The 24,137-nt window shown below is 40.0% G+C and overlaps 3 protein-coding genes across 3 annotated transcripts; 1 reads left to right on the plus strand and 2 right to left on the minus strand.

Moving 5' to 3' along the window:
- The first annotated feature begins 8,953 nt into the window (after nt 1–8,953).
- On the plus strand, nt 8,954–13,714 carry Bcmub1. Its single transcript, XM_024694738.1, has one exon. The coding sequence runs from the start codon at nt 10,557–10,559 to the stop codon at nt 12,462–12,464; it is 1,908 nt and encodes a 635-aa protein (XP_024550531.1). The 5' UTR covers nt 8,954–10,556; the 3' UTR covers nt 12,465–13,714.
- Nucleotides 13,715–19,927: 6,213 nt separating this feature from the next.
- Nucleotides 19,928–21,580, minus strand: Bcebp2. The gene is made up of 3 exons (XM_024694739.1): nt 21,256–21,580; nt 20,600–21,206; nt 19,928–20,544 (listed from the first exon to the last, which is right to left on the minus strand). Exons 1-3 carry the CDS (start codon nt 21,514–21,516, stop codon nt 20,249–20,251), a joined length of 1,164 nt encoding a protein of 387 aa, XP_024550532.1. The 5' UTR covers nt 21,517–21,580; the 3' UTR covers nt 19,928–20,248.
- A 565-nt stretch (nt 21,581–22,145) lies between these two features.
- Nucleotides 22,146–24,097, minus strand: BCIN_08g05900 (hypothetical protein). Its single transcript, XM_001545664.2, has one exon. The coding sequence runs from the start codon at nt 23,656–23,658 to the stop codon at nt 22,588–22,590; it is 1,071 nt and encodes a 356-aa protein (XP_001545714.1). The 5' UTR covers nt 23,659–24,097; the 3' UTR covers nt 22,146–22,587.
- Between the last annotated feature and the right edge of the window lie 40 nt (nt 24,098–24,137).

Consider the following 24,137-nt stretch of genomic DNA (forward strand, 5'->3'; position numbering starts at 1 on the left):
ATATACATATTAAAAGGTTTAGATACAACAATGAAGCATCTTCTAACTCGCGTACGTCATACAACCAAGCATATGAATCCACAACAAAAAATAGATACGACATAGTATGCAAGAAAACTATACATGCAGTAGAGTCGCTAAAGAGAAATGGTTTCCCAACGGGATTCGAGGACAAAGTGAAGATTTAAACTTCAAAGCACATGCACAATACCATATGCATACAATAAATTACCACGGGCAAGGAGTTCGTAAAAAATGAACGTGAGCAGAAGACATGTTCAATCTCACATCTAATTTGTCTTTCAGGTCTACGTCTAATTGATCTACCAGTTACCTCACCCTCCTTGGGCCAATACCAAAGCCTCATTTACCACTGCTCATGTATTCGCAACACCCATAGTACATAAATTCAAATAAATCTTACGAGCTCGAACATCCAATAACAACTAGATCGTCAGCCATTAACCTGTATCCTCCGAGCTAGATCAACACTACTGAGCCCACCATCAAGCGAGGGGCATTTACGGCTAGACGGCGCCAGAGAAGTATATCCATACCTATAAAATCCGAAAATCTCATTGGAACCTAACCGCATGTTCATGAAAAAATCAGCAACAATATTATAGAAGCCAATGAATGCAAAGATAAAAAGAAGAAGAAGAAGAAGAAGAAGAAGAAGAAGAAGAAGAAGAAGAAGAAGAAGAAGAAGCAGTCGTCTACTATAAACGTAGCAGTGAATGACTTCAATTCAATGGCTCTTGTAGTAAACCCCTACCCGAATGCGAAAGAGGCTAGCTCTTTTAGTAAGTCTATATGAAACCTTCTATTCCCTGTACATGAATAGCTTTTTAGACAGAATACAATATAGACAAAGAGGACCTACAATACGTAGGTGCTACGTCTTTCATATCCTTCTCAAACCAACAGAAAGATGGATAAATAGATAAATAGATAAATAGATAAATAGATAAATAGATAACTAAATAGATGAATAAATATACAGATAGCTAAATATACAGCTAAATATACAGATCTTCCAAATCAATAGAATTCAACAACAACTACCAATCCAAATCCAATCTGCCAATTAAGCGAAAAAATAACATACATACACAAGCAAGTACATCATTCCCACTTCCCACTCTCCTATTTAAAATCATATCATTTCCTACTCTAGATCCATCCATCCATCCACCAACCCCAGTACCAACTTCCCACTTTAGCATTCCAACCCACGAAATCATATCAAATCAAATTATATCAAATCATCGAATTTAAACTTCAAACTTCCAATCTCGATTATCTACTTCCTGACTTATTTTTCTTCCCTATTTACTTTACAATTCTTCTTCTATTTATTCTCCTGAAAACTCAATCTCATCCATCCTTATCTCGACTCAGAAAAAATCGACAATGAAAATCGATAATGAATAAAAAACCTCAACGAAAGAGTTTGAAGAAGCCCTCGAGAGTTAAGCGACAATCTCAATCTCAATCTCAATCTCAATCTCACTCAAAACCAACAGAAACAGGTGATTTGATCTGATTTATCCCCTAGACTGCCAACTAGCGGCACCGGATGTGGTCCATGTAATATACCTTGTATATAGGAATCTGATTAACTAGATTGGATTTTGTAATGCTCCTTTCAATTATTCTATTTACAAAAGAGAATATTGATTTCAAATTATGATTTCCCAAACATCGCCAAGAGAGAAAAGATTAGGAATTAATACGTATTATTATATTCAAAGTTTTGAAGTGGAAATAATATTTATCGGGATAGGGATCATATAACCGTGCTAACACTTGCGCTAGCATCTTTCGGTATGACAGCAATACATTTCGTCATCCTAGCTTTGAGAACCTTAAGCAATATTGCAATAGTGTGGACTATAATACTATATTGACTTCGCTATCCCTATGGTGATACCAACAATATTAAATAGATTTTATATTAAAGATTCAATGTGAACATCTAATCAAATTCTAAGAATCCTAACGATATGATTGGCCAATAAGTGCCTATTAAGCGACGGCGCCGCTACTTGGCAATCTAGAGGATATACATATACTACGCTACATATCACGAGACACAGGCAGGTCATGAGGTATCTAGACTCTCAGTTTTTGACTTTCGACTTTCGACTCTCAACTCTAGATTCCTCGACTCTCAAACTCTCGAATCCTGAAGTATATCAATCCAAAAATGAAAGGGAAAGAAAAAAGGAGAGAGACAGACACTGACACTCACACTCATACTATTCAAGTAAGATTAACTTTGCTCTCCCCTTCCCGCCTCTCCCTTTTCAGCCACACACTCTCTACCCTCTATTCTTTATTCCTCCCCCTAAAAAAAAGACCAACCAAACCAAAAAAACAAAAAAAAAACAAAATACCATTCCAATTCAAGAATTAAGAATTCCATTAATCTTTTTGGTTCTGGACTAGACTGTTGCTTCCGCCTTGCGGTAGGTAGGTAGGTAGGTAGGTATCTACAACTTACTGAAGAACTAAGACTTGAGACTTGAGACTGCTCAAATAATCATAATCATAATCAGATTCAGGAGTACTTCTACTTTTATTTCTACTTCTACTTCTACTAGGTAGCTAGGTAGCTAGATAGGTGTGTAAGTAGAACCTCGCACTCACTTGCTCGCTCGTTCATGCCCCCCTCCTATTCCCATTCCCAACACCTCTGAAAACTATTCAGATATTCAGATATTCAGATATCTAAACGGAAGGAAAGAAAGAAAGAAAGAAAGAAAAAAAATGTATTCGAAACAATCATCTCACCTCATCTCATCTCATCGCTCTCCTTTCCTTTCCTCTCGTATAACTCGAGATTCAGAATCCCAATCAATTCACAAACCCCCCCCCCCAACCAAGTGTAACCCTTCTCTCCTATATATATCCACCCACCACTACCACGAAAGAAGAAGAACAAGTAAATCAAGCACCCAGCTCCAACTGCAACTCGCAGCAACGAACTGAAAACCTTCTGTTGTTGGGAGGGAATCATGAGTATAATTATAACTATAATTGTAACTAATACCATAACCATAACCATAACCATAACCATCAATCCCTTTCATCCCCCTTCCCCCTCTTTCTCCTCCTTTCCCCTCATCCCCATCCTCATCCCCAAACCCATTCCGTTTCATTCCCACTCACTCACTCACTCACTCACCCACTCACCCACTCGGGCGTTGGGCACCATGATACAACGACACCAAAAAGAAAGAAGGATATTCAAGCCCAAGCCCAAGTCCAAGCCCAAGTACTGAACCAGAAGGTAGACAGGCAGACAGGCAGACAGGTGTGAATGACCAAAAGTTAACATATGTAGACATATTTCCACACTGACATCTTGACATCTTGACATCTTGATATATATATATATATATACAATCGCGAGAAACTCGTACTCGTACTTGTATGAAGAAAGAAAGAAAGAAAGAAAAAAAGAAACAAGAAAACTTCTTTATTCTTCTTCTCATTCCGAATTATCAAATAACGATATGATATGATATGATACGATGACTTACACTCTCCCTCTCACTTACAAAATCCAAGAACTTTCCAACCAACCATCCATCCATCCATCCATCCCGACCCCCCGACCTCCCATCCCTCATCTCAAACATCAAACCCCCTCTCACATTCCATAACATCTCATTACATCTCATAAAATCTCACAACATCCATCTCAAAACACATGCTCATACCACCCCATCCACGCAAATAACACAACATGACACAACACAACACAACACAACACAACCCACCAAATCCGCATCCCAGCATCCCAGCATCTCAAACCCAAATATCATTCGCGCGTGCATGCATACGTGCATGACACGCACGTTTTTTTAATTAGTTTCCTCTTTTTTTTTTTTTTGGGAGAGGGGGAGGAGGAGGAGGAGGAAGAGAGAGGGGGGAGTTGCTTATTTCGTCTCAAGCTGGTGGTACCGCGACGCACGTGCCTTTTTTCTTTTTTCCATTTTTATTGTTATTGTTATTGTTATTGCTTAGATTGATTGATTGATTGATTGGTTGGCTGGCTGGAGATGCTTGAAAGGGGGGTGCATACTACATACATACATACATACCTACCTACCTACGAAGTACCAAACATATTCCTTCCCACTTGAGGCATGTGGAAAGAAAGCTGCGAGGTTGTGAGGAAGTGATAAAATAAGGTATCAGTCGAACAAACCAGACATTCAAATGTTTGTGATTGGAGGGAGCGGGTGGAGTATGAGAATTAGAATTAGAGGGGGGTAGAAAGAGTTTCACGAATGGGTGGAAAGTATCAGATTGTAAGCGCCGAGTACAGAGAGAGATACATGGAATAAATAGAACAAGGTTTTAACCGCAGATTGAATGGGGGTGGACACTCCATACATGATATACGCTGTATGTGTTATGATTGGTTGTTTGTTGGGAACTCGGGCAGGAAAATAGAGATATGGTTATATAAAAAGAATATTGAGGATATATATATATATATAGTTAAATATAGAGTTTAAACTACATTCATCATTATATATACATACATACATACATACATACATAACCTTACATCCCTAGACACTCAGGCACCCAGGCACCCACGACCTAAACATCATAATCTCTCATCCACAAACGCTAACCCGCCAACTAAATCGGCACACATCTCAGGTCCAAAGACGTGCACGATAAAGCTGGCTGGCGGCGGCGGCGAAAGAAAAAAAAAACGATGCGAGAGGATCGGGTAGATAGGTAGATAGATTGTATTGGGCACAGACAATCTGGTTTGATGATTGACTGGAAAAGTCTCACGTGGTGGAGATGCGGTGAGGAGAGGAGAGTTTTGACAGCGGTGGTGGGATGAATGGATGGATGGGTGTTGAGAACGGACGTTTGATGATCGATCTTGTAGGTATGGATGTATCGAGAAAGGAAAAAAGAAAAGAAAGAAAGAAAAATGTTAGAGCGCCAATCATATCACGAATGATCCGAAGGAGAGAGATCTATCTTGGGAAAGGAAAGGGAAAGGAAAGGAAAAGGAAATCAGGTATGTATGTATGTATGTGAGTGGTTGATCTCATTTCATCACACAGATTGGCTAATTAGCTAGCAGACTTCGTTCTTCTCGTCACATGTTGACATGACCGGCTGCGGCTGCGGCTGGAAAGGAAAGGAAAGAAAAAGGCTTTCTTTCCTGTTCAAGCGACGCATTAATTGTCCGAGACAGTTTATGGAGTGAGTGGAGAATTGATGGGGATTGCACTTTAGGTATTCTGTATTGGGATTTGATATCTGGCGTGGGTACTTGTTCACTTGTATGTATGTATGTATGTATATATGTATATATATAGAATCGAATTATCCAGATGAGAAAGCAGGTAGGTATATATGTTACCTTGGATGAAATTGAAGGTTGTAAAGTCCGTGAACTGTAAACTGTGAACTGTGAACTGTGAACTGTGTTAGTGATGACAATGTGGAATAGAAAGCTTTACATACATATATATATATATCAAATCAAAGTATATCATATGGATTGATTGAGAATGAATCTTATAACCTACAGAGAGAGTAGTTTGAATTCATCATACCATAGCATACCGGTATATCATACTAACAAGATAATATATATTCCCATGAATAAAAGAAAGACCGAAAACGGAAGCATTCTTCCACAGATATGATGTATATATGCATCGTCAATATCTGATTTTATATACATATACATAGCAAACAAATCCTCAAAACCACTCCCTCTCCCTCTCTCTTAGGTAACCACATCTCCCATGCCAATGCCATACGAATCTCATCATCCCAAGCTGATCTGATCTAATCGGATCGGATTTACCTACACCGCTTCCTTCTCGAAAGAGAGCAGAGCAGAGCTACACATGAAGTCATCCTAACAGAGCACACGAAGCGTGACAATTTTTCTCGTCACGCGCGGTTGGTTTTTCTGGCGTTGCGGAACACTCCTGGTTTCATGTCTGCATATTTCTATCTGGTACCGAAGATTGGCACAGTATCTGCGTGTGTGTGTTTACTCGAGTATGTAGGTACATACGTACCTATCTATACCTGTTGCCGAAGATAAGATAAGATGGGGTGGCGTGTCGTGTCATGTCGTGTCTATCTGGTCGTTTGTGTGTGTGATTCCGAGGGATGAAAGAGAGAGAGAAGAAATTGTATCGTGTTGTTATTGTGATGTATTTATTGTATTGTATTGTATCGTGTTGTTATTGTGATGTATTATATTCTATGTGTTAACTATACATACATACATACATACATACATACATACATACATACATACATACATACATACAATTCCCATCCCAGTCAAGAATGAAACCACGAGATTAAAAGATTATGCGTTGTTCAACATCCAATACCCAATACCCAACATCTAATCCAACATCTAGTCCAAGATCCAAGATTTGATTCCCAGAAAGAAAATCTTGGGGGTCCTGGAATCTCAGGTTTCCTTGACGCTCTATGTCTTGGCTTCTGAAATCAACCCGTCTTTTGAATCCATTCACACAACCTATTTACTAATACAAAGGGGGTCGATATTTATTTGTTCAGCTCTCTGTTGATTCCGGAGAGGCTTTCTCTCTTTCTTTCTTTCTTCTGGGATGGTATAGTTAGTTGTCAGTCAGTCAGTCAGTCGTCAGTCAGTTAGTTAGTTAGTTAGCTGCCATTCAGTCAGTCAGTCAGTCAGTCTATCTGCAAGATATCAATCCCAGCGCCGAAAGGAAAATAAAATAAAATACAAATACAAATACAAATACAAATACCAAAGAGAAGAATACCGTAGAATGGTTCATCTGTACCTCCTCCTCCATCTCCATACCTGCTCGTACATAAATTACTTTTTATAGCCATACATATCATATCACATGCAGAAACCCCCCAATTCGAGAATTATCCACCCCTCGACCCACCCTCCACCAATATCCAAATCCATCCATCCATCCATCCATCCATCCATCCATCCATCCATCTATCGACAAATACTGCCGGTGTATTTGGTAATATCGCCACTGGGATTTCTTGTGGTTCGTGCTTGTTTACTCCGTACCGTCCGTCTATGAGTAAAGTACTACTCGTACTCTGTAGTGAATAGATAGATAGATATCTACAAGGTAGTCCGACCCAACGATCATCCACGCCCACCTTCCCACACTCCCACATAAGCTCGCCTCCTCTTTCTCCGAATGTCCATCCCGCAGCAATAGCAACTTCATGTGAAAGAAAGAGAGAAAGAAGGAGAAAAAAATCCAAATCTAACATAGCATAACATAACACAACATAACCAACCTATGATCTCCGAGCATCTCACGGGTCAACTACCCAGACCAGCAAAAGCCAAAACCTTCTAGCTTCTCGATATCAATCAGCCACCCGCCCTGCCCGCCCGCCCACGGGATTCAAATTCAGCACTGCAGATGGGGAGGATTACTTGTGATTAGCTCGATAGGGATGTGTTTTTCTTTATACTTTTTTTTCAATGGTTCGAAATTCTTCCTTCTTCCCGTGGGTCATCTACCCGTACCGTCTTTTATTAGTTTGGAAAGGAACGACGGATGGGCAATTGAATAATACCCTGAGGGATATTGAGGAGGACCCTTGATTTTTTTTTTTGTTTTTGTTTTGTTTTTGTTTTTTGCTTTCTTGGGGGGGTTTTCAGCTGTGGAGGTGGTGAGGTGGTGGGTGGGTGAGTGGGATGAGTAGGTAGGTGGTATATATCTAAGTATCTACGTATATGAATATATATATATATGTATCTTGCAATGATTCGATTCCTGATGCGATCGATTAAGCAATACCTGCCTCGATAGGTCCCTCCCCAGCAGACAGAGTATCGGAATAGATACCAAGAGCCAAGAAAGAAGACCCAAATGTATGTGGAGAGAAAGAAGCAATGATACTCAGAAAATAGTCCGAATGTTCAATGTGGATGCAGATGCAGATGCAGATGCAGAATGCAGAAATGTGATTCTGTACATGTGTGTATGTAGGTATATAAAGGTACCTAGGTATTAATAAGCATACGTGACTCTGCACATGTACCTAGGTATCGTGAGGTGAGGTGAGATGAGATGAGCTGAGATGAAATGGGATGGGATGAAAGATAACGAGATGAAGATCAGAGCAGATTGTATGGGCATGTATTGAATTAGAGTTCTGGCTGTAATTCATCTTTCTCCCTCATTTCCTCTCTGGCTCGTCATCGGATGGAAAGGGAATGAATGAGACTCTGTAATTGTCATCATCATCGTCATCATGCTGGTTGGCTGTTTGATATCCGATGGAATAACCTTTGACCATTGCGTTTTGGGCCTTGTTTCGGGAGCAGAGCAGAGGACTATTTATTGTCTGTACTCGGTCATGTGTGTGTGGAGGATGGAGGATGTAGGATGGAGCATTCAGCATTCAGCATCATTTGATGATGGAGCATCTTTCTTCTTCTTCTTCTTTTGTCTATTTGGTTGTTGGATGGGCTAGGATGCGAGTGTGGTATCATGTTCTCTTGTATTGCATACCGTTCTATCTTCCACGATATATCTTCATCAATGAATCAGCAGCATCAAAAATCAAAATCACTGTATGTCTTCTTCGAGCGCGCCTACCTCGCAATCTTATCACAACCCCATTAATCCCTCCGGCCTCAGAGTCCCATTGTTAACCGGAATGAACGCACGGCCGTTTTTATCATGCGCAGGCAAATTGGTAATTCGATGTAAATGGGAACATCGACGTGAGATGAGATGAGAGGGAGGGAGGGAGAGAGGGAGGGAGAGAGTGAAGGTGTGAAAGTGTGAAGGCGTGACGAGAAGAGTAATAAGGAATTTCAATGTATACAACGTAGTCTATTTATCCTCACTCGGTATGGCCACTTCAAAGGGATCCAAACGGGTCGCAGTCCCTACCTCTTGCAGAGTGATACTCGCACTCGAACGCGCACCCGAACTCGCACCTTTGATTTGAAGCCGTGAAGAAGGTGTAGCAGGTTGTATGTACGCATCGTTACCGTAATTCTCGCACTCAAAATCATTCTTTCGTTTTCTTTCCTCTCACAATTATAGTTTCCGTGGGAGAATGGCCACCGACTGACCACTCACTGACCACTGACCACTGACCACCGACCGCCGACCGCCGACCTACAGTATCACACACATATATCCCTACGATCCATACTCCCATACTCCATACTCCATACTTCACGCTCCCTCTCCTCGACATATCGTCCATCACACATACACCCGCGCTCTCTCGTCGGGAGCAAAGGGATTGGGGAAAGGCTGGATACAATAGATTCTGGTCCAGCGAACACGAAAGGGACACGGCAAAAGGAAACGAGCAAGGGGAAGAGGACTAGCAGAATCGGTAGAAGTATACCGTGGGTGGTTTATCATCATCGTAATAGCAAGAAACAATAATAATAATACCTGCAAAGTATACCGGCCTGCCCCTTCAAATCCGATTCAATCCAATTCCATTCCATTCGATCCAATCCAATCCAATCCAATCCAATCCAATCCAGTCCAATCCAGTGCAATTCAATTCAACTCCTCTCACCTCACCTCACCTCGCCTCGCCTCGCCTCGCCTCAAGCCAACTCACATCCAATTCCCTTTCCAAGTCAAAGAGAAAGCGCTTGGATGGATTAGATAAAGTCCCTAGTAAGACCCGCGACAACGGCCACCAACCTACCTTTCAAGCCTTTTTTTCCTTTCTCCTGCTTTCATACGATCCTCGACCCAAACACACCATCCTCGACTCATAATCTATGTTCTAAAAAAAAGACCAAAAAAAAAAGAGAGAGTCACCCATTCACAACACACCACGCAAACCACGCACACACACACACACACACACACAAGAGAAAAAGAATCCATCGCCAACAACTCACGCTCACTCTCGCACTCACTCGATTCCTCTCCCTCTCCCTCTTCCTCTTCCTCTCCCTCTCACTCGCACGCTCTCGCTCACTCTCGCATTCGCACGATTCCTCATCTCATCCATCAAGCAAGCGTAATCCAACTTCGCTTGCTTCATTTTGAATTCTACAGAATACTATATCGACCACCTAAAACACTTTCTCCGACGTTGGTACATTAATTTGCTTTATCAATGACGATTCAGTGATTATTGTCTGTTCGTCTGTCTCACTTCTGGCTTGCGACATCTTTCCTCTTCCTTTTTTAAGATTCCAGCTTATTAGTCTCAAATTGCAAATCAGTCATCCATCGTATCGTATCCCATCCTATCGTATCTTACCCTACTACCTACCTCAACAAAAAGAGTCCCCAAAAGATTCTCCAAGACTTGCATTTGAATTCCGCAAGTATTCGACTTCATCTCTCAACCTTCGTCCGTCAATTCATCAATCGGCATTGTTGGCAAGGGACCAAGAAACCCCCCCCCCCCCCCCCCCTAAATATAATTCCATCGTGGTGCCAGGCTCGCCTCCGAAACACTTCGATTGATAAAATTCATCATCTTTCCGTCAACCGCCATCTGCGGATCAAACTTCCATCATGAGAGAAGTCAACTTCAGCATCCCAAATGTCAACAAGGCATCGGTCGGGATCACGACAGCTTTGTACGATCGTCGAGCCCTCGACTGTACTTCGACCCTACCTTTGATCAATTCGCTCAATCATCTGGCTTATCTCACCACATCGTCCGCTAGAATTAGAGATATCCTGACGGTCGATGGAGGTGTCGAAAGATTGGTGTGCCTTTTGAAGGCTGGGCGAAGTAAAGATATGATGGACATGTGGAAATGGAATTTGGCTTTTCAATGCGTCGTCAATATTGGTGTACGAGGTTCGGAAAATGTTCGAACCAGGGTTGTTGAAGCGGATATGGTTCCCGTCATCGCAACGATTCTCGACAATTACATCAAAGTGGTTGATAGATGCAGAGAGAAAGCCGAAGAAGCGAAGCAGAAAGCTTTGTTGGAACATCGACACCAAAATGGAAGATCAGGGGAACATCGAAGCACACACAAGGGGCCGTCATTTGGCAATCGAGCATCGCGATTTGAATCCGAATTTCGAGCATCAAGACGCCAACCTCCTCCACCTTCTATCGACATCCCCTCGAACCTCTCGGCTACCGCAATGACAAATGGCTCAGACGCCATGGACATTACACCAACCGGGCCTCAATTCGCTCTCACATCTCCTCCCGAGCGAACTACATTCTCCGTTCACAGACACCATCACCATCATAGAAATCAAGATGCCCGGCAGCATTTCTTAATACCACGCCACAACATGCAACCACTTGCGACTGCAGTTCCGTCGATGGACGCAGCGGATGGATTTAATATCAGACCTGTTCGAGATGTTGACCGTTTGCCATCAATGCTGCCAGGATTTCAAGGTGGTCTAGCATCTCAACCCGAATCTCCAACAACTCCTCTCCCCCCCGCACAGATGCGATCACCTACCGTTCGTGCGACGTCAATGTCCGTTGGCACACCTCGATCACGAAGACGTCCATCCATCAGACATCAAGTTTCATCTGCTGCTGATACAGAAGATATGAATGCTGATAGCATGGCATCTGATGAATCCGGGGAGCCAGAGATGACCGACGTCAGTACTGCAGATATTCAAGCTACAAATGTCAATATTCAAGATGTCAATATGGATGAAAATGATTCAATGCTCACAGCTGTTGAAACACCACTTGGTCTTACCACTCCAACCGTTTCCGAAGCACAGGATGCCGGAACATTCAACATCACTCACCGATCTGCTATGGATGGTAGCATGATTAATGATGCCACGACACCAACTGGACCAACAATTGGCCTTTCCCCAGCTCAACCTACAACTGTTAATACACCACCTACCATGCCACCTACCACCATTCCAAGATATTTCTTAGATAGACCAACACCACCACAAGGACAAGTTTTGGCAGCCATGCCCAGAGATGAAGATGTATTAATGTCTCTCCAACTTTTAGCATACGTTTCGAAATATTGCAACTTGAGATCCTACTTTCAACAATCTCACTTAGTTCCCAAACTTAAGATTGGTTCCGAACTTCAACTTTTAGATGTTGATGAGACCAACGCCACCACCCCAGCCGCGTGCTCGTCTCACTCTCACGACGACGAGGCAGAAGAAGAAGAATACTTACTTCCAGACGATTTCAATATCTTTCCATTGGTCGAAAAGTTCACCGTCAGGCATCACAGTCAAGATATGCAATACTGGGCAGGAGTTGTAATGAGGAATTTGTGCCGAAAGGATGATGCTCGTGGAGGGATCAGACAATGTGCATACTATCAATGTGGAAAGTGGGAAGAATACACTCGACAATTTGCAAAATGCAGAAGATGCCGAAGAACAAAGTACTGCAGCAAAGAATGCCAAAAGAGTGCCTGGGTGTTTCACCGACATTGGTGTGTTCAAGCATCTCAATGATTTTATCATTCATCAACAAAAACGGACAAAAGTTTATTATTTATGGCTATTAGCTATAAATCGACAAAAGAACCCCGGATTTCATAATGTCTTTACGACACCAGCGACTCAATCGAGATTTCTTATGTCAAATCATATCAACAACATCAGCATATTCCATGGCGTTTTAATATCATCGGTGGTTTCAAATACGATACCTTTGCAGCATGCAAACTCCAAAGCCAAGATCATTGGTTTTCATCGGCAAATATTCAGTTTACCCTTGTTCATCACATCCTCCATTATATCAATTCGATTCGAAGCGGCATTAAAATATGAATATGATGGCATACGATTCGAATGATTCAATGAATGGAGCACGAATTTCTTTTGTCATACCTTTTCTGGCATACCTTTTTCTCTTGAGAATGCAACTTATTCTTGAAATCAATATCTTTTTTTTTTTTTTTTTCGATACCACCGTGGAGGGAACGATTGAAATGGTTTCTTATATGATATGCTATGAGCAAATCATTAATACCGTTTCGTATCATTCAAATTTATATCTTCAACCTCTCAATCCTTCCATCTTCAATCTAACCGACCGGCTCTTGGGAAAACTCGAACTCAACTTCACTATTTATTATATTATTCATTTGGATTTTCATGTGTGATGGATGGATGGGATTGAGGAGTTGGACGACTTTGATTATGTCTTGGGGAATTTTGAGTGAATGCCTGAAGGGTTGATGCTTTTGATGGGTGAATGCATATGTTGGAGCGAAAGCGGGGGTGTAGTGGAGTTTTCTTTTTTTAAGTATCGTTTATATGGCGTGCTAAGATATCATCGAATTATATTGGGAGGGAAAGGAAATGGAAGAAAGAGGAAAGAAAGAGGAAAAGAATGGGAGGTATTATGGGATTGGTAGGAAATGGGGTGATAGTTGTTGGATGGAAAGAAATATAGGATTGGGTGGAAAAGAAAGAAAGGCAAAGAAAGGAAGGGAAGGGAAGGAGTGAAAGGAACAATGAATACGATACCATATATCGCGTAGTGCTTTTTGAGCAGGCGTGTACAGGAAGAAGTTGAAGATGGATAGTGAATAGTGGATACCAGATTAGTTTATGAAGAGAGGAATGAATTGAGGAATCAATTATAATCAAGTTAAAAGAAGAGAAATGTGTGTATGTATATATGTGTGTGTATATATATGTGTCTGTATATGTGTATGTGTATATATAGTGAATAATAGGTTTTATAGTTGAATAGAAGATGTATATAATACTGTGTGGGTATGTTTTGCTTGTATAATGATATAGTCGATAGGTATTAGATAAAATTATATTCTATAAGAGAGTAAATGGAGGTGAAGGGGTACTGGTTGTGTGGGATGAGTATTAATGGGTATGAGTGTGAGTGTAAATGTGTATGGATAGGTATAGAAATGAAGGGATATTGATTATATAGGATGAGTATGGATGTGAATATAGATGTGAGTATAAATCTAAATGGATATAGGTGGGGATGGGTATAAATAGGTATGAGTGTGAATATAAATAGATGCGAAGACGAAGATGAAGATGAAGATGAAGATGAAGAAAAAGGAAAATGAATTAAAGAAAGAAAGAAAGAAAGAAAGGGAAAAAAAGAAGAGGAGATAATTAAAGAGGATGTTGAAGATTATTAAAGGGAATGAATCAATAAATATATAACTAAATGAATTTTAATATATATAAATATATACAAATATAAGTTTGAAGATGAGTATAAAGAAATTAATAACAGTAATAATATTGATGGAGATTAAAAAATAAAGATGAAGAGTTTGTTTGGTTTGGTTTGGTTATTGTTATAATATATGTAGGTTTTGAGATGATTGAATGAATAGATGATTGGATTGGATTGGATTGGATTGGATTGGATTGGATTGGATTGGATTGGATTGGATTGGATTGGATTGGATTGGATTGGATTGGATTGGATTGGATTGGATTGGATTGGATTGGATTGGATTGGATTGGATTGGATTGGATTGGATTGGGTAGAGAGTTGATTAAATTTATTTTGTTTGTAAAAGTACCTAGGTAAGAGGGGATTGAAGTGAGGGAGAGAGGAGGCAGAAAGAATTCGAATGAGAAGAGAGGAAATAAGGTAAGGTAAGGTAAGGTAAGGAATATAAATAAAGGAACCCTATAATAACAAAATCCATAATTAACAAAATAATCACTTTATCAATCCCAAAAAATATTCAATATTTTTATAATATATTGAAAAAAGCGTTTTCAAAGTATTAATTAAAAGACTTTTTCTTTTATAAATAATTAGAAATTTTTACTTCAAGGGGATTTAGTGAAATTCTTGAATTTTAGTTCAAATTTTAGTTTAAAATGATTAATACTTTATTCATATTGAATTCGATTAGTAATTGAATTAAATATAAATATATAAATTAAAGCTAAATAAATAATATATATAAACAATACAATCTATATAATATAATACAATAATAAAGCTTTTGATTGAAAAATAAATTGAAAATAAAATAAATAAATGATTTACCCCTCCCTTTTAAACTTTCAGCTAATACCTTTCATTTACATTCTAATTCTTATACTCACTTCCCTCCTCCTTTTAACTTTTATATTTACTCTTCCCCTTCTTTTAACTCTTATACTCACTCCCCTTTCATCCACCTTTCCTATAACTCTAATATCAATTCTAAGATCTTTAAAGCTTTTTAGAACCTTCATTTTCTTTTTTTTTTTAATAAATTAGCTATATCATTATTAATAAATTGAATATATCATAAATATAATATATATATATGAATAAATTTGTATAGAGATTTATATTGAATTTCTTTTCGTCGAAATTATTAACTTTGTCATTACAGGGGAATGAGAGAGTGAGTATGTAAATTGTTGATATTATTATGAGGGTAGTGAAGTTAACATATTATTATAGTTTATATTGTTGTAATATTTCTTATTAGGGTTCTAAAAGCTAGAACGACGAGATGTATTGCTGTAGTGCCGAAAGGCGCTAGCGCTTGCACTAGCGGGGTTATATAATTCCTATCCCGACAATTTTGAAGTAGTTCATTCAATGATATAGTCCACTCAATGATAAATCACATTATAGGAATGTTATCTATTAATAAATATTTTAATATTTCCTTCTTTTTCAATCTACAGGAGGAGAAATTATAAATACTAAATAGCAAAGTCACGTGTTTCAGCACACACCATCCCACAAGCTTGAGAAGCTCTGCAGATACTAGGCACATATGAAAACGATACGGAAGTTTTAACTCTATCAGCTTGGCTACGTGGGACAATTCTGGTTTTCGATCTTTGGCATAGCAGCTACAACTTTCAAATGGTACACCACCGCCAATCTATCCTTGTAATAGCGATCCACTTCCAGACCAAAGAAAATATCAAAGTGGGTGTACCTAGTTACAGGACCCTCGTGCGACCATGTGAATCCAGAGATCGCAGACGCACATAAATGGCATGGTTATGAAGAGTTACTATTTGTGGAGGATCATCGCCATGGCAAAGTTCCTACTCATTATATTTGAATCCTTGAAAAGAATGGTTACGTACCGCCCAAGTCAATTTGAGTTCGAATAACTTTTTTCTGGCAACTTCCGCTTTGCAATTCGGACATCTCTGACATGTCGACAGGGTTCTAAGAATACAGGGTGAAAATTGCCTCCTTGATATTGCTACTTTCTTCAGCCCTTTCATCCATCTTTCCACCTTTCTCAACCTTATCCTCTTCTCCTTCAAGCTGTTTTCTAGCCGATATCATCCAACTCATTTTAGGCCAATAGAGTCATGGATATATTATAATAATGCGTATATGGCCCTTCTCACTTCGTCACTTTGGCACGCTTTCGGCATCGCAGAATGTAAGGTAAGAATGTGGAAGCACGGTACAAACGTAAATCATGTTCACGATAGAAAATAGTTGTCTAATTTATCGTCTTCTTATTTCGTGTATTCTTATCATATACTATTCGCTTAGCTACTATGATCTCATGTTCAATTGGAAGGTCGTGTTTTATACCAAGAGAAATTTCTAAGGAGTTTTCTGACCAGCGGACTGTGCCGCTGTTACATGATAGGCAACAAAGAGAGAAGCGATAGCATTCGGCTGAGACTTAGATTGACACTGATAACAAGAGCGAGGATTCACAACCTGCAAGACGGTAAAAGTTTTCTTCACTACCTACCGACAGCACTTTTTCTCAACAGTATTACATTCTTCCGCTGTCTTCAACCACGTAATCTAAGGGAAATAAGGTACGATCTCCGGCCGATTATGAACATCCAATAACACCTATAGATAATGATCATCACTGTTCTCCAAACTCTCTCAAAGCTCATCCTGCATAGTGGAGCCCACACAAATTGTCGAGTCTCAAGAATGGTCTTTTCTATCACTTGGCATCTCTCATTTGCCCCCAACTTCTTCCATCTGCTATAAATACAAATTGGCCGCAAATTGCAGGTATACTAAGTGCTAAAGCGATAGAGTATTTACAAGAGGCTGTGAATAGCTTCAAATGTTGTTAGTCGGCGATATACTCAAATTGCATATCATTAAGCAGAAAACATGATTTCCTCAAGCGTTCCTTTCATTTTTACCGCCAGCCTTACCTCGAGCGCAAGATTCAAAACCCAACAATCGCTCTCGTTTGAAAGTCTCTCGTGGGCACCACACAGCAAAGCAAAACACACCCGAATACCTTCTCAGTGTCAGAAAACAAATTATATGGCTCTAAGGCCGCTGACAACATTTCCAAGATTGACCGAATGCCATATTCCAGTTGAGTGATTGCCAGCGCCTTGTCTAATCATGTCATCTGAATGTCATACTCCATCTCAACCAGATTCTCCCTAAGCTGCAAGGATGCGTGTGGACCATTTTTATCTGGGTTTTCGCTGAGATTTTTGCATAAAATATCGTCAAAGAAACAGTTTATTCCTTTTGCGTCCGTTGGGTGGTTTGAACGGTTATTAGAGCATCTCTAGTGTCTGCAACACGTACGCATCAGATCTCGCCTTCACTAAGGACACGAGGACTTGGAGTCTTCTAGATCTATCAAGAACCTTCTCTCTAAGCTTGATCCAATTTGGAAAGTTCCACGTGCTAATGTAAAGACTGACGTGATATCAAGTGGCGAAAAACGTGCGGTATGCAATGGGGAAAATGGTGGGATGTAAAGCGATATTCCTATGCGGGGAAACTCAGCCCGCATTTGGCTCGCAACCCGGCCCACGATGGATAGTATTGCATTGATACAATGTATGAAATGACTTCAGAGATGCTAATGCGTCGATAACCTTGATATCCAGCGATTTCTGTGGTCTCTCATTATCAACTTGATACCCGGAATCTGTCTCTCTGGCTCTGCAGGAATAGCAGGAATAGCAGGAATAGATAATAATTCCAATACCGGCTAGCTCATATTAGGGCAAAGCTTCTGCTGAGCTTCTTGCATCTACCATTCTCTGGCATCTCAATTTTAATCTGTAAATATGAGCAATAATGAACACATTCATCTTCTAAAACTTCATTCTACTCATCCTGATTCTCAAGAAAAAAACCAAGAACTGGTCGTCAGTTGTTATAAGAGATTTATGCTCTACCGAGACAATATTCTTAAGCCAATAATGAATATAGGGTCCTACACCACCAATCAATAAATGAAAATTTGCATGCAGAGTACCAATCAAGAACGAGTTTCTCTATATTAGAGCTAGGCCAAGATGTTAATTGAATACACATTTGTTATTGTGATACAATACCGTCGAAACTGGAGTGTTTCAATATAAGCAGCTTACCAGTTTCAAGGAAAGTCATCTGATAGGCTAATCGCTCTGTGCCTTTCGCTAATGCAATAACTATTTGAAAAATGAGTACTGGCGAGCGTCCTTGGTGGCGTGCGATCCCATCAATAGACACCGTGACTTGAACTATTACACATCTAATCACATGTAATAGAACGATGCTTCTAAATCTCGCTCTAGTAGGGGTGATAAATAGTTGTGTATAAGTCTTTAAGATCTTATTATATTCTAATGATTTATCTATTTCATGGTTTCGAATTAGAGATAGTAAGTTAATTATCTATAACCGTATCAATCAGTATTAAAAAGTAGAGTATAAGAGATGTAGAATTTATAATTAGATTCTAAGTATTAGATTAAACTCAGTCTAAAACGCTAGCTAGCTAGATATATGAAATATATCTTTTATCAAAGAGCTATATAAAGAACTAGTCTTCGTCTCGCTTAGGTAGATATAAATACAAAGACCTTTAAGATAAAGTTGTTCATTTATATTCATATACTTATTAGATTATAGAATACTGAATCAGATCAAAAATAATATAATTAAACGTTATCTAGAAATGGAAATTCTAGATCTATCTCTAAACCCGAAGTAATTAGGGAAAAAATTGAAATAAGATAATTCAAGACTCCAAACGACGCCTTTCTCAACTCATGAAAAGTAGACGTTTTTGAGATGTGAATATTCGTATTTATATTCATATGCTATTCATCATATACTCTTTCCTCAGACTATCAACTCGAGACTCTCTTCAATGATAAATTCTTATTGAATAGAAGAGTCATTTTAATGAGGTTTTAGGTCACATTATTTATAAGGTAGAATCCTAGTATCAAATTTCGATTTCTTTAATTTAAAAGAAAAGCATAGATTGAGAATTAGGTAAAAATTATTCTAATCAAAATTTTGATATGGAAATAAATAGTATTGGTTGAATTTTATATTAAAGAATAAATGTGAATATTGGGTTAAACCCAAGGAATTCTGATGATCTAATTGGTCAATAACTGCTTATTAAGCGAGGGAGTCCCGAGTTGACAGTCTAGGGAATAACAAATAAACCAATCCATTCAATCCAGCTCGATTTCCCCAACGACAGAAATGTATACTTCCCAGCAGCGCAACTAGCAAGCGGGAATCCCCAAGTTTTGCACACTTTTTCTTCTTTCTTATAAATAGAAAAGTATATCACGGTGTGCGGGAGAGAGGTGCAACATTCAATATACAATCTTCTACAGAGAGGAAACGAGAAGTTTCTTAGAAATATGCTTTTATAAAAGACACTAATAGTTAAGTATTTGTAACTAATCGTACTAGTGAGCCCGTGATAGAATGAATGAACGGCTGAATCAGTAGATAGTGAATATTTTGGAAAGAATTCGAGATGTTCTGGGGGAGAGTGTAAGGTTTGATAAAGATAGGGGTCAGGAATAACGTGGAGAGAAAACCAGAAGGGAGAAGGTGGATGGATGTAAATGACTAAACGAATAAATGAATACTTCGAAAAGGGCCTGGGATCTTGGAGATTGGAGTGTGAAATTGAAATGATAGGAGTAAGAAATAATGTAGAAAGGAAATCAGAGAGAAGTGGGGGGGGGGGGGGGGGGGGGGGACGACATGTGCTTGATTGTCAACTTTGATGTAAAAATCCCACGAGTGGAGGAGTTTCATCCTGATAAATACCAAAATTCAATACTAGAATATTGGAATCACATTGAGAGTTACGAAAGAACTCTCCCCCAAGCCCCATTGAACATCCTCACCACCAAGAAACAAAAAATGAAGATAAACATATTCATGGTATTCTACAACATCCCCTCCATTCTTCCTCTCACACATGTCCTACATCTTCCCAAACAAATGAACATGCATTCCATGATCCCCAAAACGCCAATCTCAAATTATCCCCTTGATACTTTTCCCTTTCATATTAAGCACACTATTTCTTTCCACCCGCTCTCCTAGCCTTTCCAGGTCGAGATTTAGCACCACCCTTAGCACCACCTCCCTTCATCTTCTTGACCGAGAATCCTGTCAAATCTCCACTACTCATCGCATCACCACTCTTCTTAAATCTCTTCTTACCACCATGTCCGAATTTTTCGTCTTTCTTTTGTCTCTTGTTTGGGCCCCCCTTACGATCATTTCGACCACCAGTAGATTTGGTCTCTTCCTCGAGAGCAACATCAAAGAGATCTGCTTCATTTGTGTTTTCATTGTCGGCACCTTGACGTTCTGTTATTTGTTAGTATATGTAATCAAAAATTCTTTAAAATTAATTGCGACATACTTCTCTTCAAAGTCTTAATTTTATCCAAAGTTTGTTTCCTTTCTTTGTCTCTCTCTTGTAATTTGGCGACTTGGACTTGCTTTCCGAATTTCTTCAAATCTCTCTGTTTCCTTGCATCTGCAGATGCCTTCTTTCCAGCAGCTTCATCGACCAACTTTCTCTTGATCTTCTCCATGTGTTCATCGGCCTTTACCATTTCCGCGAAATAATCGGTAGGTCTAGTAAATGAAACACCTTCTGCCTTTAAGAGCAATCGCGCAGATTTAACAGCCTCGAGTGATTGGGAATAGAATGCCAATTCGCGCTTCAAATCATCCGAAACATCTTCGATTTCCGTAGGTTTAGCAGATGTAATAGATTGATGCTCGGAGAATGGGAGACTGGCGACTGGAAGGGCGATTCGTTTGAGGGCTGCGGTAAGAGCAATTGTATTGTTTATGGTGAGACGTTGATGAGGGATCATATCTTCTCTTTCTTCATCTTCAAGATCTTCAAGGTCGGACATGGGGATATCTTCATCATCTTCGTCTTCGTCATCCTCTTCTTCATCGTCATCTCCACCAAGGGAAGAATCACTATCACTTTCGTCGATTGCTGCGAAGTCAATCTAGATGATTATTAGTATTGGTAAACGATGGGTTTGAAGGCGCAAATACTTCAGTAGGACCATTTCCTTCCTCCTCTTCTTCATCATCTTCGCTATCACCCTCTTCAGCATCCTCATCCTCCTCATCATCACTTGCTTCCTCAACATCCTCCCATTCCTGTTCAACCTTTCCCTTCTTCGAGCTCTTCTCTTCAACCTTCGCAGGCTTTCCCTTTCTCGCAAGTTTAGCCTGTTTCTTCTGATGTTGTTTTTGAAAATCGATTTTCTTATCGGCTGCAAGCGCCATCTTCAATTTACTTTTGGTAACCATTTTGACGGTGTTGTGCACTGTCAATTGAGGATCGAATGTTTTGGTTACTGAGCTTGTGAAATTCGAGATTTATTATTTTTTGATGCGGGAATCTTTTTTTCGAGCTCGGACAAATTATGATTGGCGCTAAGATCTCACCGCCCTGGCGCATAATTGTGCAAATTATGAAAGATGTGCTCGAGAAAATATTCAATGCACTCAATTCCACATATTCATTCGTTTCTATGGAGTGCTAGGTAGGTATGTTGGATTTATTTGATATGAGTTTGTTACTGCAGCATGATGAAGCATGAGAAAGATGTACGTCTCCATGTCAGTATGAAATACGACCTTCTCGTTCATCAAAATATCGAGTGCTATCTTACGTCCTAGCCAAGTATTATCAATGTCTTTCCCTCTTCCTCTCACGTGTAGAAATCGGCATTCTTTGGTAGTTCACTCACTTGGAATCCAACTTGATTCAACGATCAGAATCTCCAGGCTACTGCATCGAACCGTTCAGACTTTAACAGCGAACCTGCGTCCTTTGTAGTACTTGCCTGTCCCGCATGCAAGAACAGCATACCATACAATCTCCATTATGTGAAAAGATCATAGGTAATCTTGGACATAACCAGGGAGATGGTGAATGTCCCTCAGAATGAACAGCGAGAGTATTCTCTTCGCGTCAACAAGAGATATCTGTATGGCATGACCTGTCCAGATATAGATATCCTCAAGTACACGAATATCAGCAGATCGGAAGGCAACGAGATATCTATTACTAGATTTGGTGATAAATTTGATGGTATCCCTAGCTCAACAATAACCTGCGATATCAGATTCGTCAGGAATGTAGCCGGTGTTCCACTTCGTCTTTGAATGGGAGCTCTATAAGTGATGAAAAGAGTCAATTCATGTGGCCAGTGGCCGTCCATGATGATTTTCATCTTCATTGCATGTTGTACGTATTCATTGGATTTTGTTTGCTTTGCAAGCCAATCTTCACTTAACCTGATCATCGATAAAATCCTTACAAAATCCCGAATACCCCTTCATCCTTAAATTAACATTATCATTAAATATAGCATTTCAATCTCCACTAATTTTTGCATGCCGAAAGTATTTCATACCAACCCAAGCAACAACCACCCATACCCAAGCCATTACTGACGTCAAAATAATCAATGCGGGATAATATCCTACAATCGGTAATGTTGGATCATCCTCCAACTCAGGAGGTGCGTAAGGAGTTTCTCCAACATCCCAGGCCCAACTCCATACACCTAGACATGAACCCATGCCAGTAACAAACACAATCCATGTTACGATTAGTATAACCCAACCCCACCATTCAGTTTCCGAGTAATCCCATTCGGCATCTTGTAAAGGGAGTGGACTTGCGGCAAGTCCACCTATGGATAATGGAGATTTCTGTTTTTGAGATGGCCGACGACGGAGTATAGAGCCTGCGCCGGGTGGAAAGTACGAATCTGAACTAGATGATGGTGGCCCTCCACGAACTGCAGCTGGTAGATTATGTGATGGAATACTGAGTAAGTCCTCTTCATCCGTAGTAGATGTATAGGTTAAAGTTGGACTTGTAGCTCTTGTTGGTGATGTGACGATATGGTCATTAGCACCCATGGGAAGAGTTTTGATAGGTGGGAGTAGAGTGTTATTATGCCTGTTGGCTAAACCTTCCATGGAAGTACGAGGGGTTGCGTCGGATATTCCCAATCCTAAACCATTCACAGGTCGAATATTCTCGGGTGAAGTGGGATTTAGCATTGTATTGTTAGAGTATTGACTGTGTTGCGTGGGATCTAGAGGAATAGTTTTTGACTCTTTCCTATCTCTTTGAGCTCCCCGACCAAGAAGTGCAGCTTTTCTTAATGAACCTTTTCTCCTCCGGGTCTTTTGCTGTTGGACTGCAACAGCCATAGCTCTACTAGTTGATCTCTTTGGTGACATTGGTTCATCCCGAGGCGGAGATCCTGGACTGCGGGGTCCTGATAAGAATGATAGTTTAGACATAATGTTTCCAGATAATGTTCTTCTGTGCCCCCCGAGTTTGGGTTCGGCTTGTATTTCTTCGGGTTCGTTGACTAATTCCCCAGCGTAGTCATGTGAGATATTATTCGAATCAACTTCTCTCTCCATAATTTCGTGAATGAGTTTGGTAACAAATGCTATGGAAGTAGGGTCATGCCGAGAAGATATAAGTTTGCGCTTCCAGGATGAGGTCTCCACGCAGATGCTGAAGAACGCAAGCTTCGTCCACAATTGTCTGATAGTCGAAGGACACGTGGTTTTGCAACTTCACATTCCAACTCGTAATGGACTCTTTTGGAGAAGCAATTTAAACAAGTAGACGAAGTGATCCAATTGGCTTTCTCAGGTGTTTGCTGGGCGCGTCTAAGCGCTTGAGGAAATTGGACGTATGCTACCGAGGTTGAGAGCTTCAAGTGTCGATAACAATCAAAATACGGCGTGTACGATGTCCAAGCAAATCTGACACTCTAGGGCTTCATAGACTGCTGTATCGAAGGATGTTCGCGACCGTATTCAAATGAATACAGATTTGATGGTCTGTTGGGTCTAGAGCTTTGCTTAAGCTTATAAGTTAATATCAAACGAGG

The sequence above is a fragment of the Botrytis cinerea genome, chromosome 8, assembly GCF_000143535.2.
Source record: "Botrytis cinerea B05.10 chromosome 8, complete sequence".
Lineage (NCBI taxonomy): Eukaryota > Fungi > Ascomycota > Leotiomycetes > Helotiales > Sclerotiniaceae > Botrytis > Botrytis cinerea.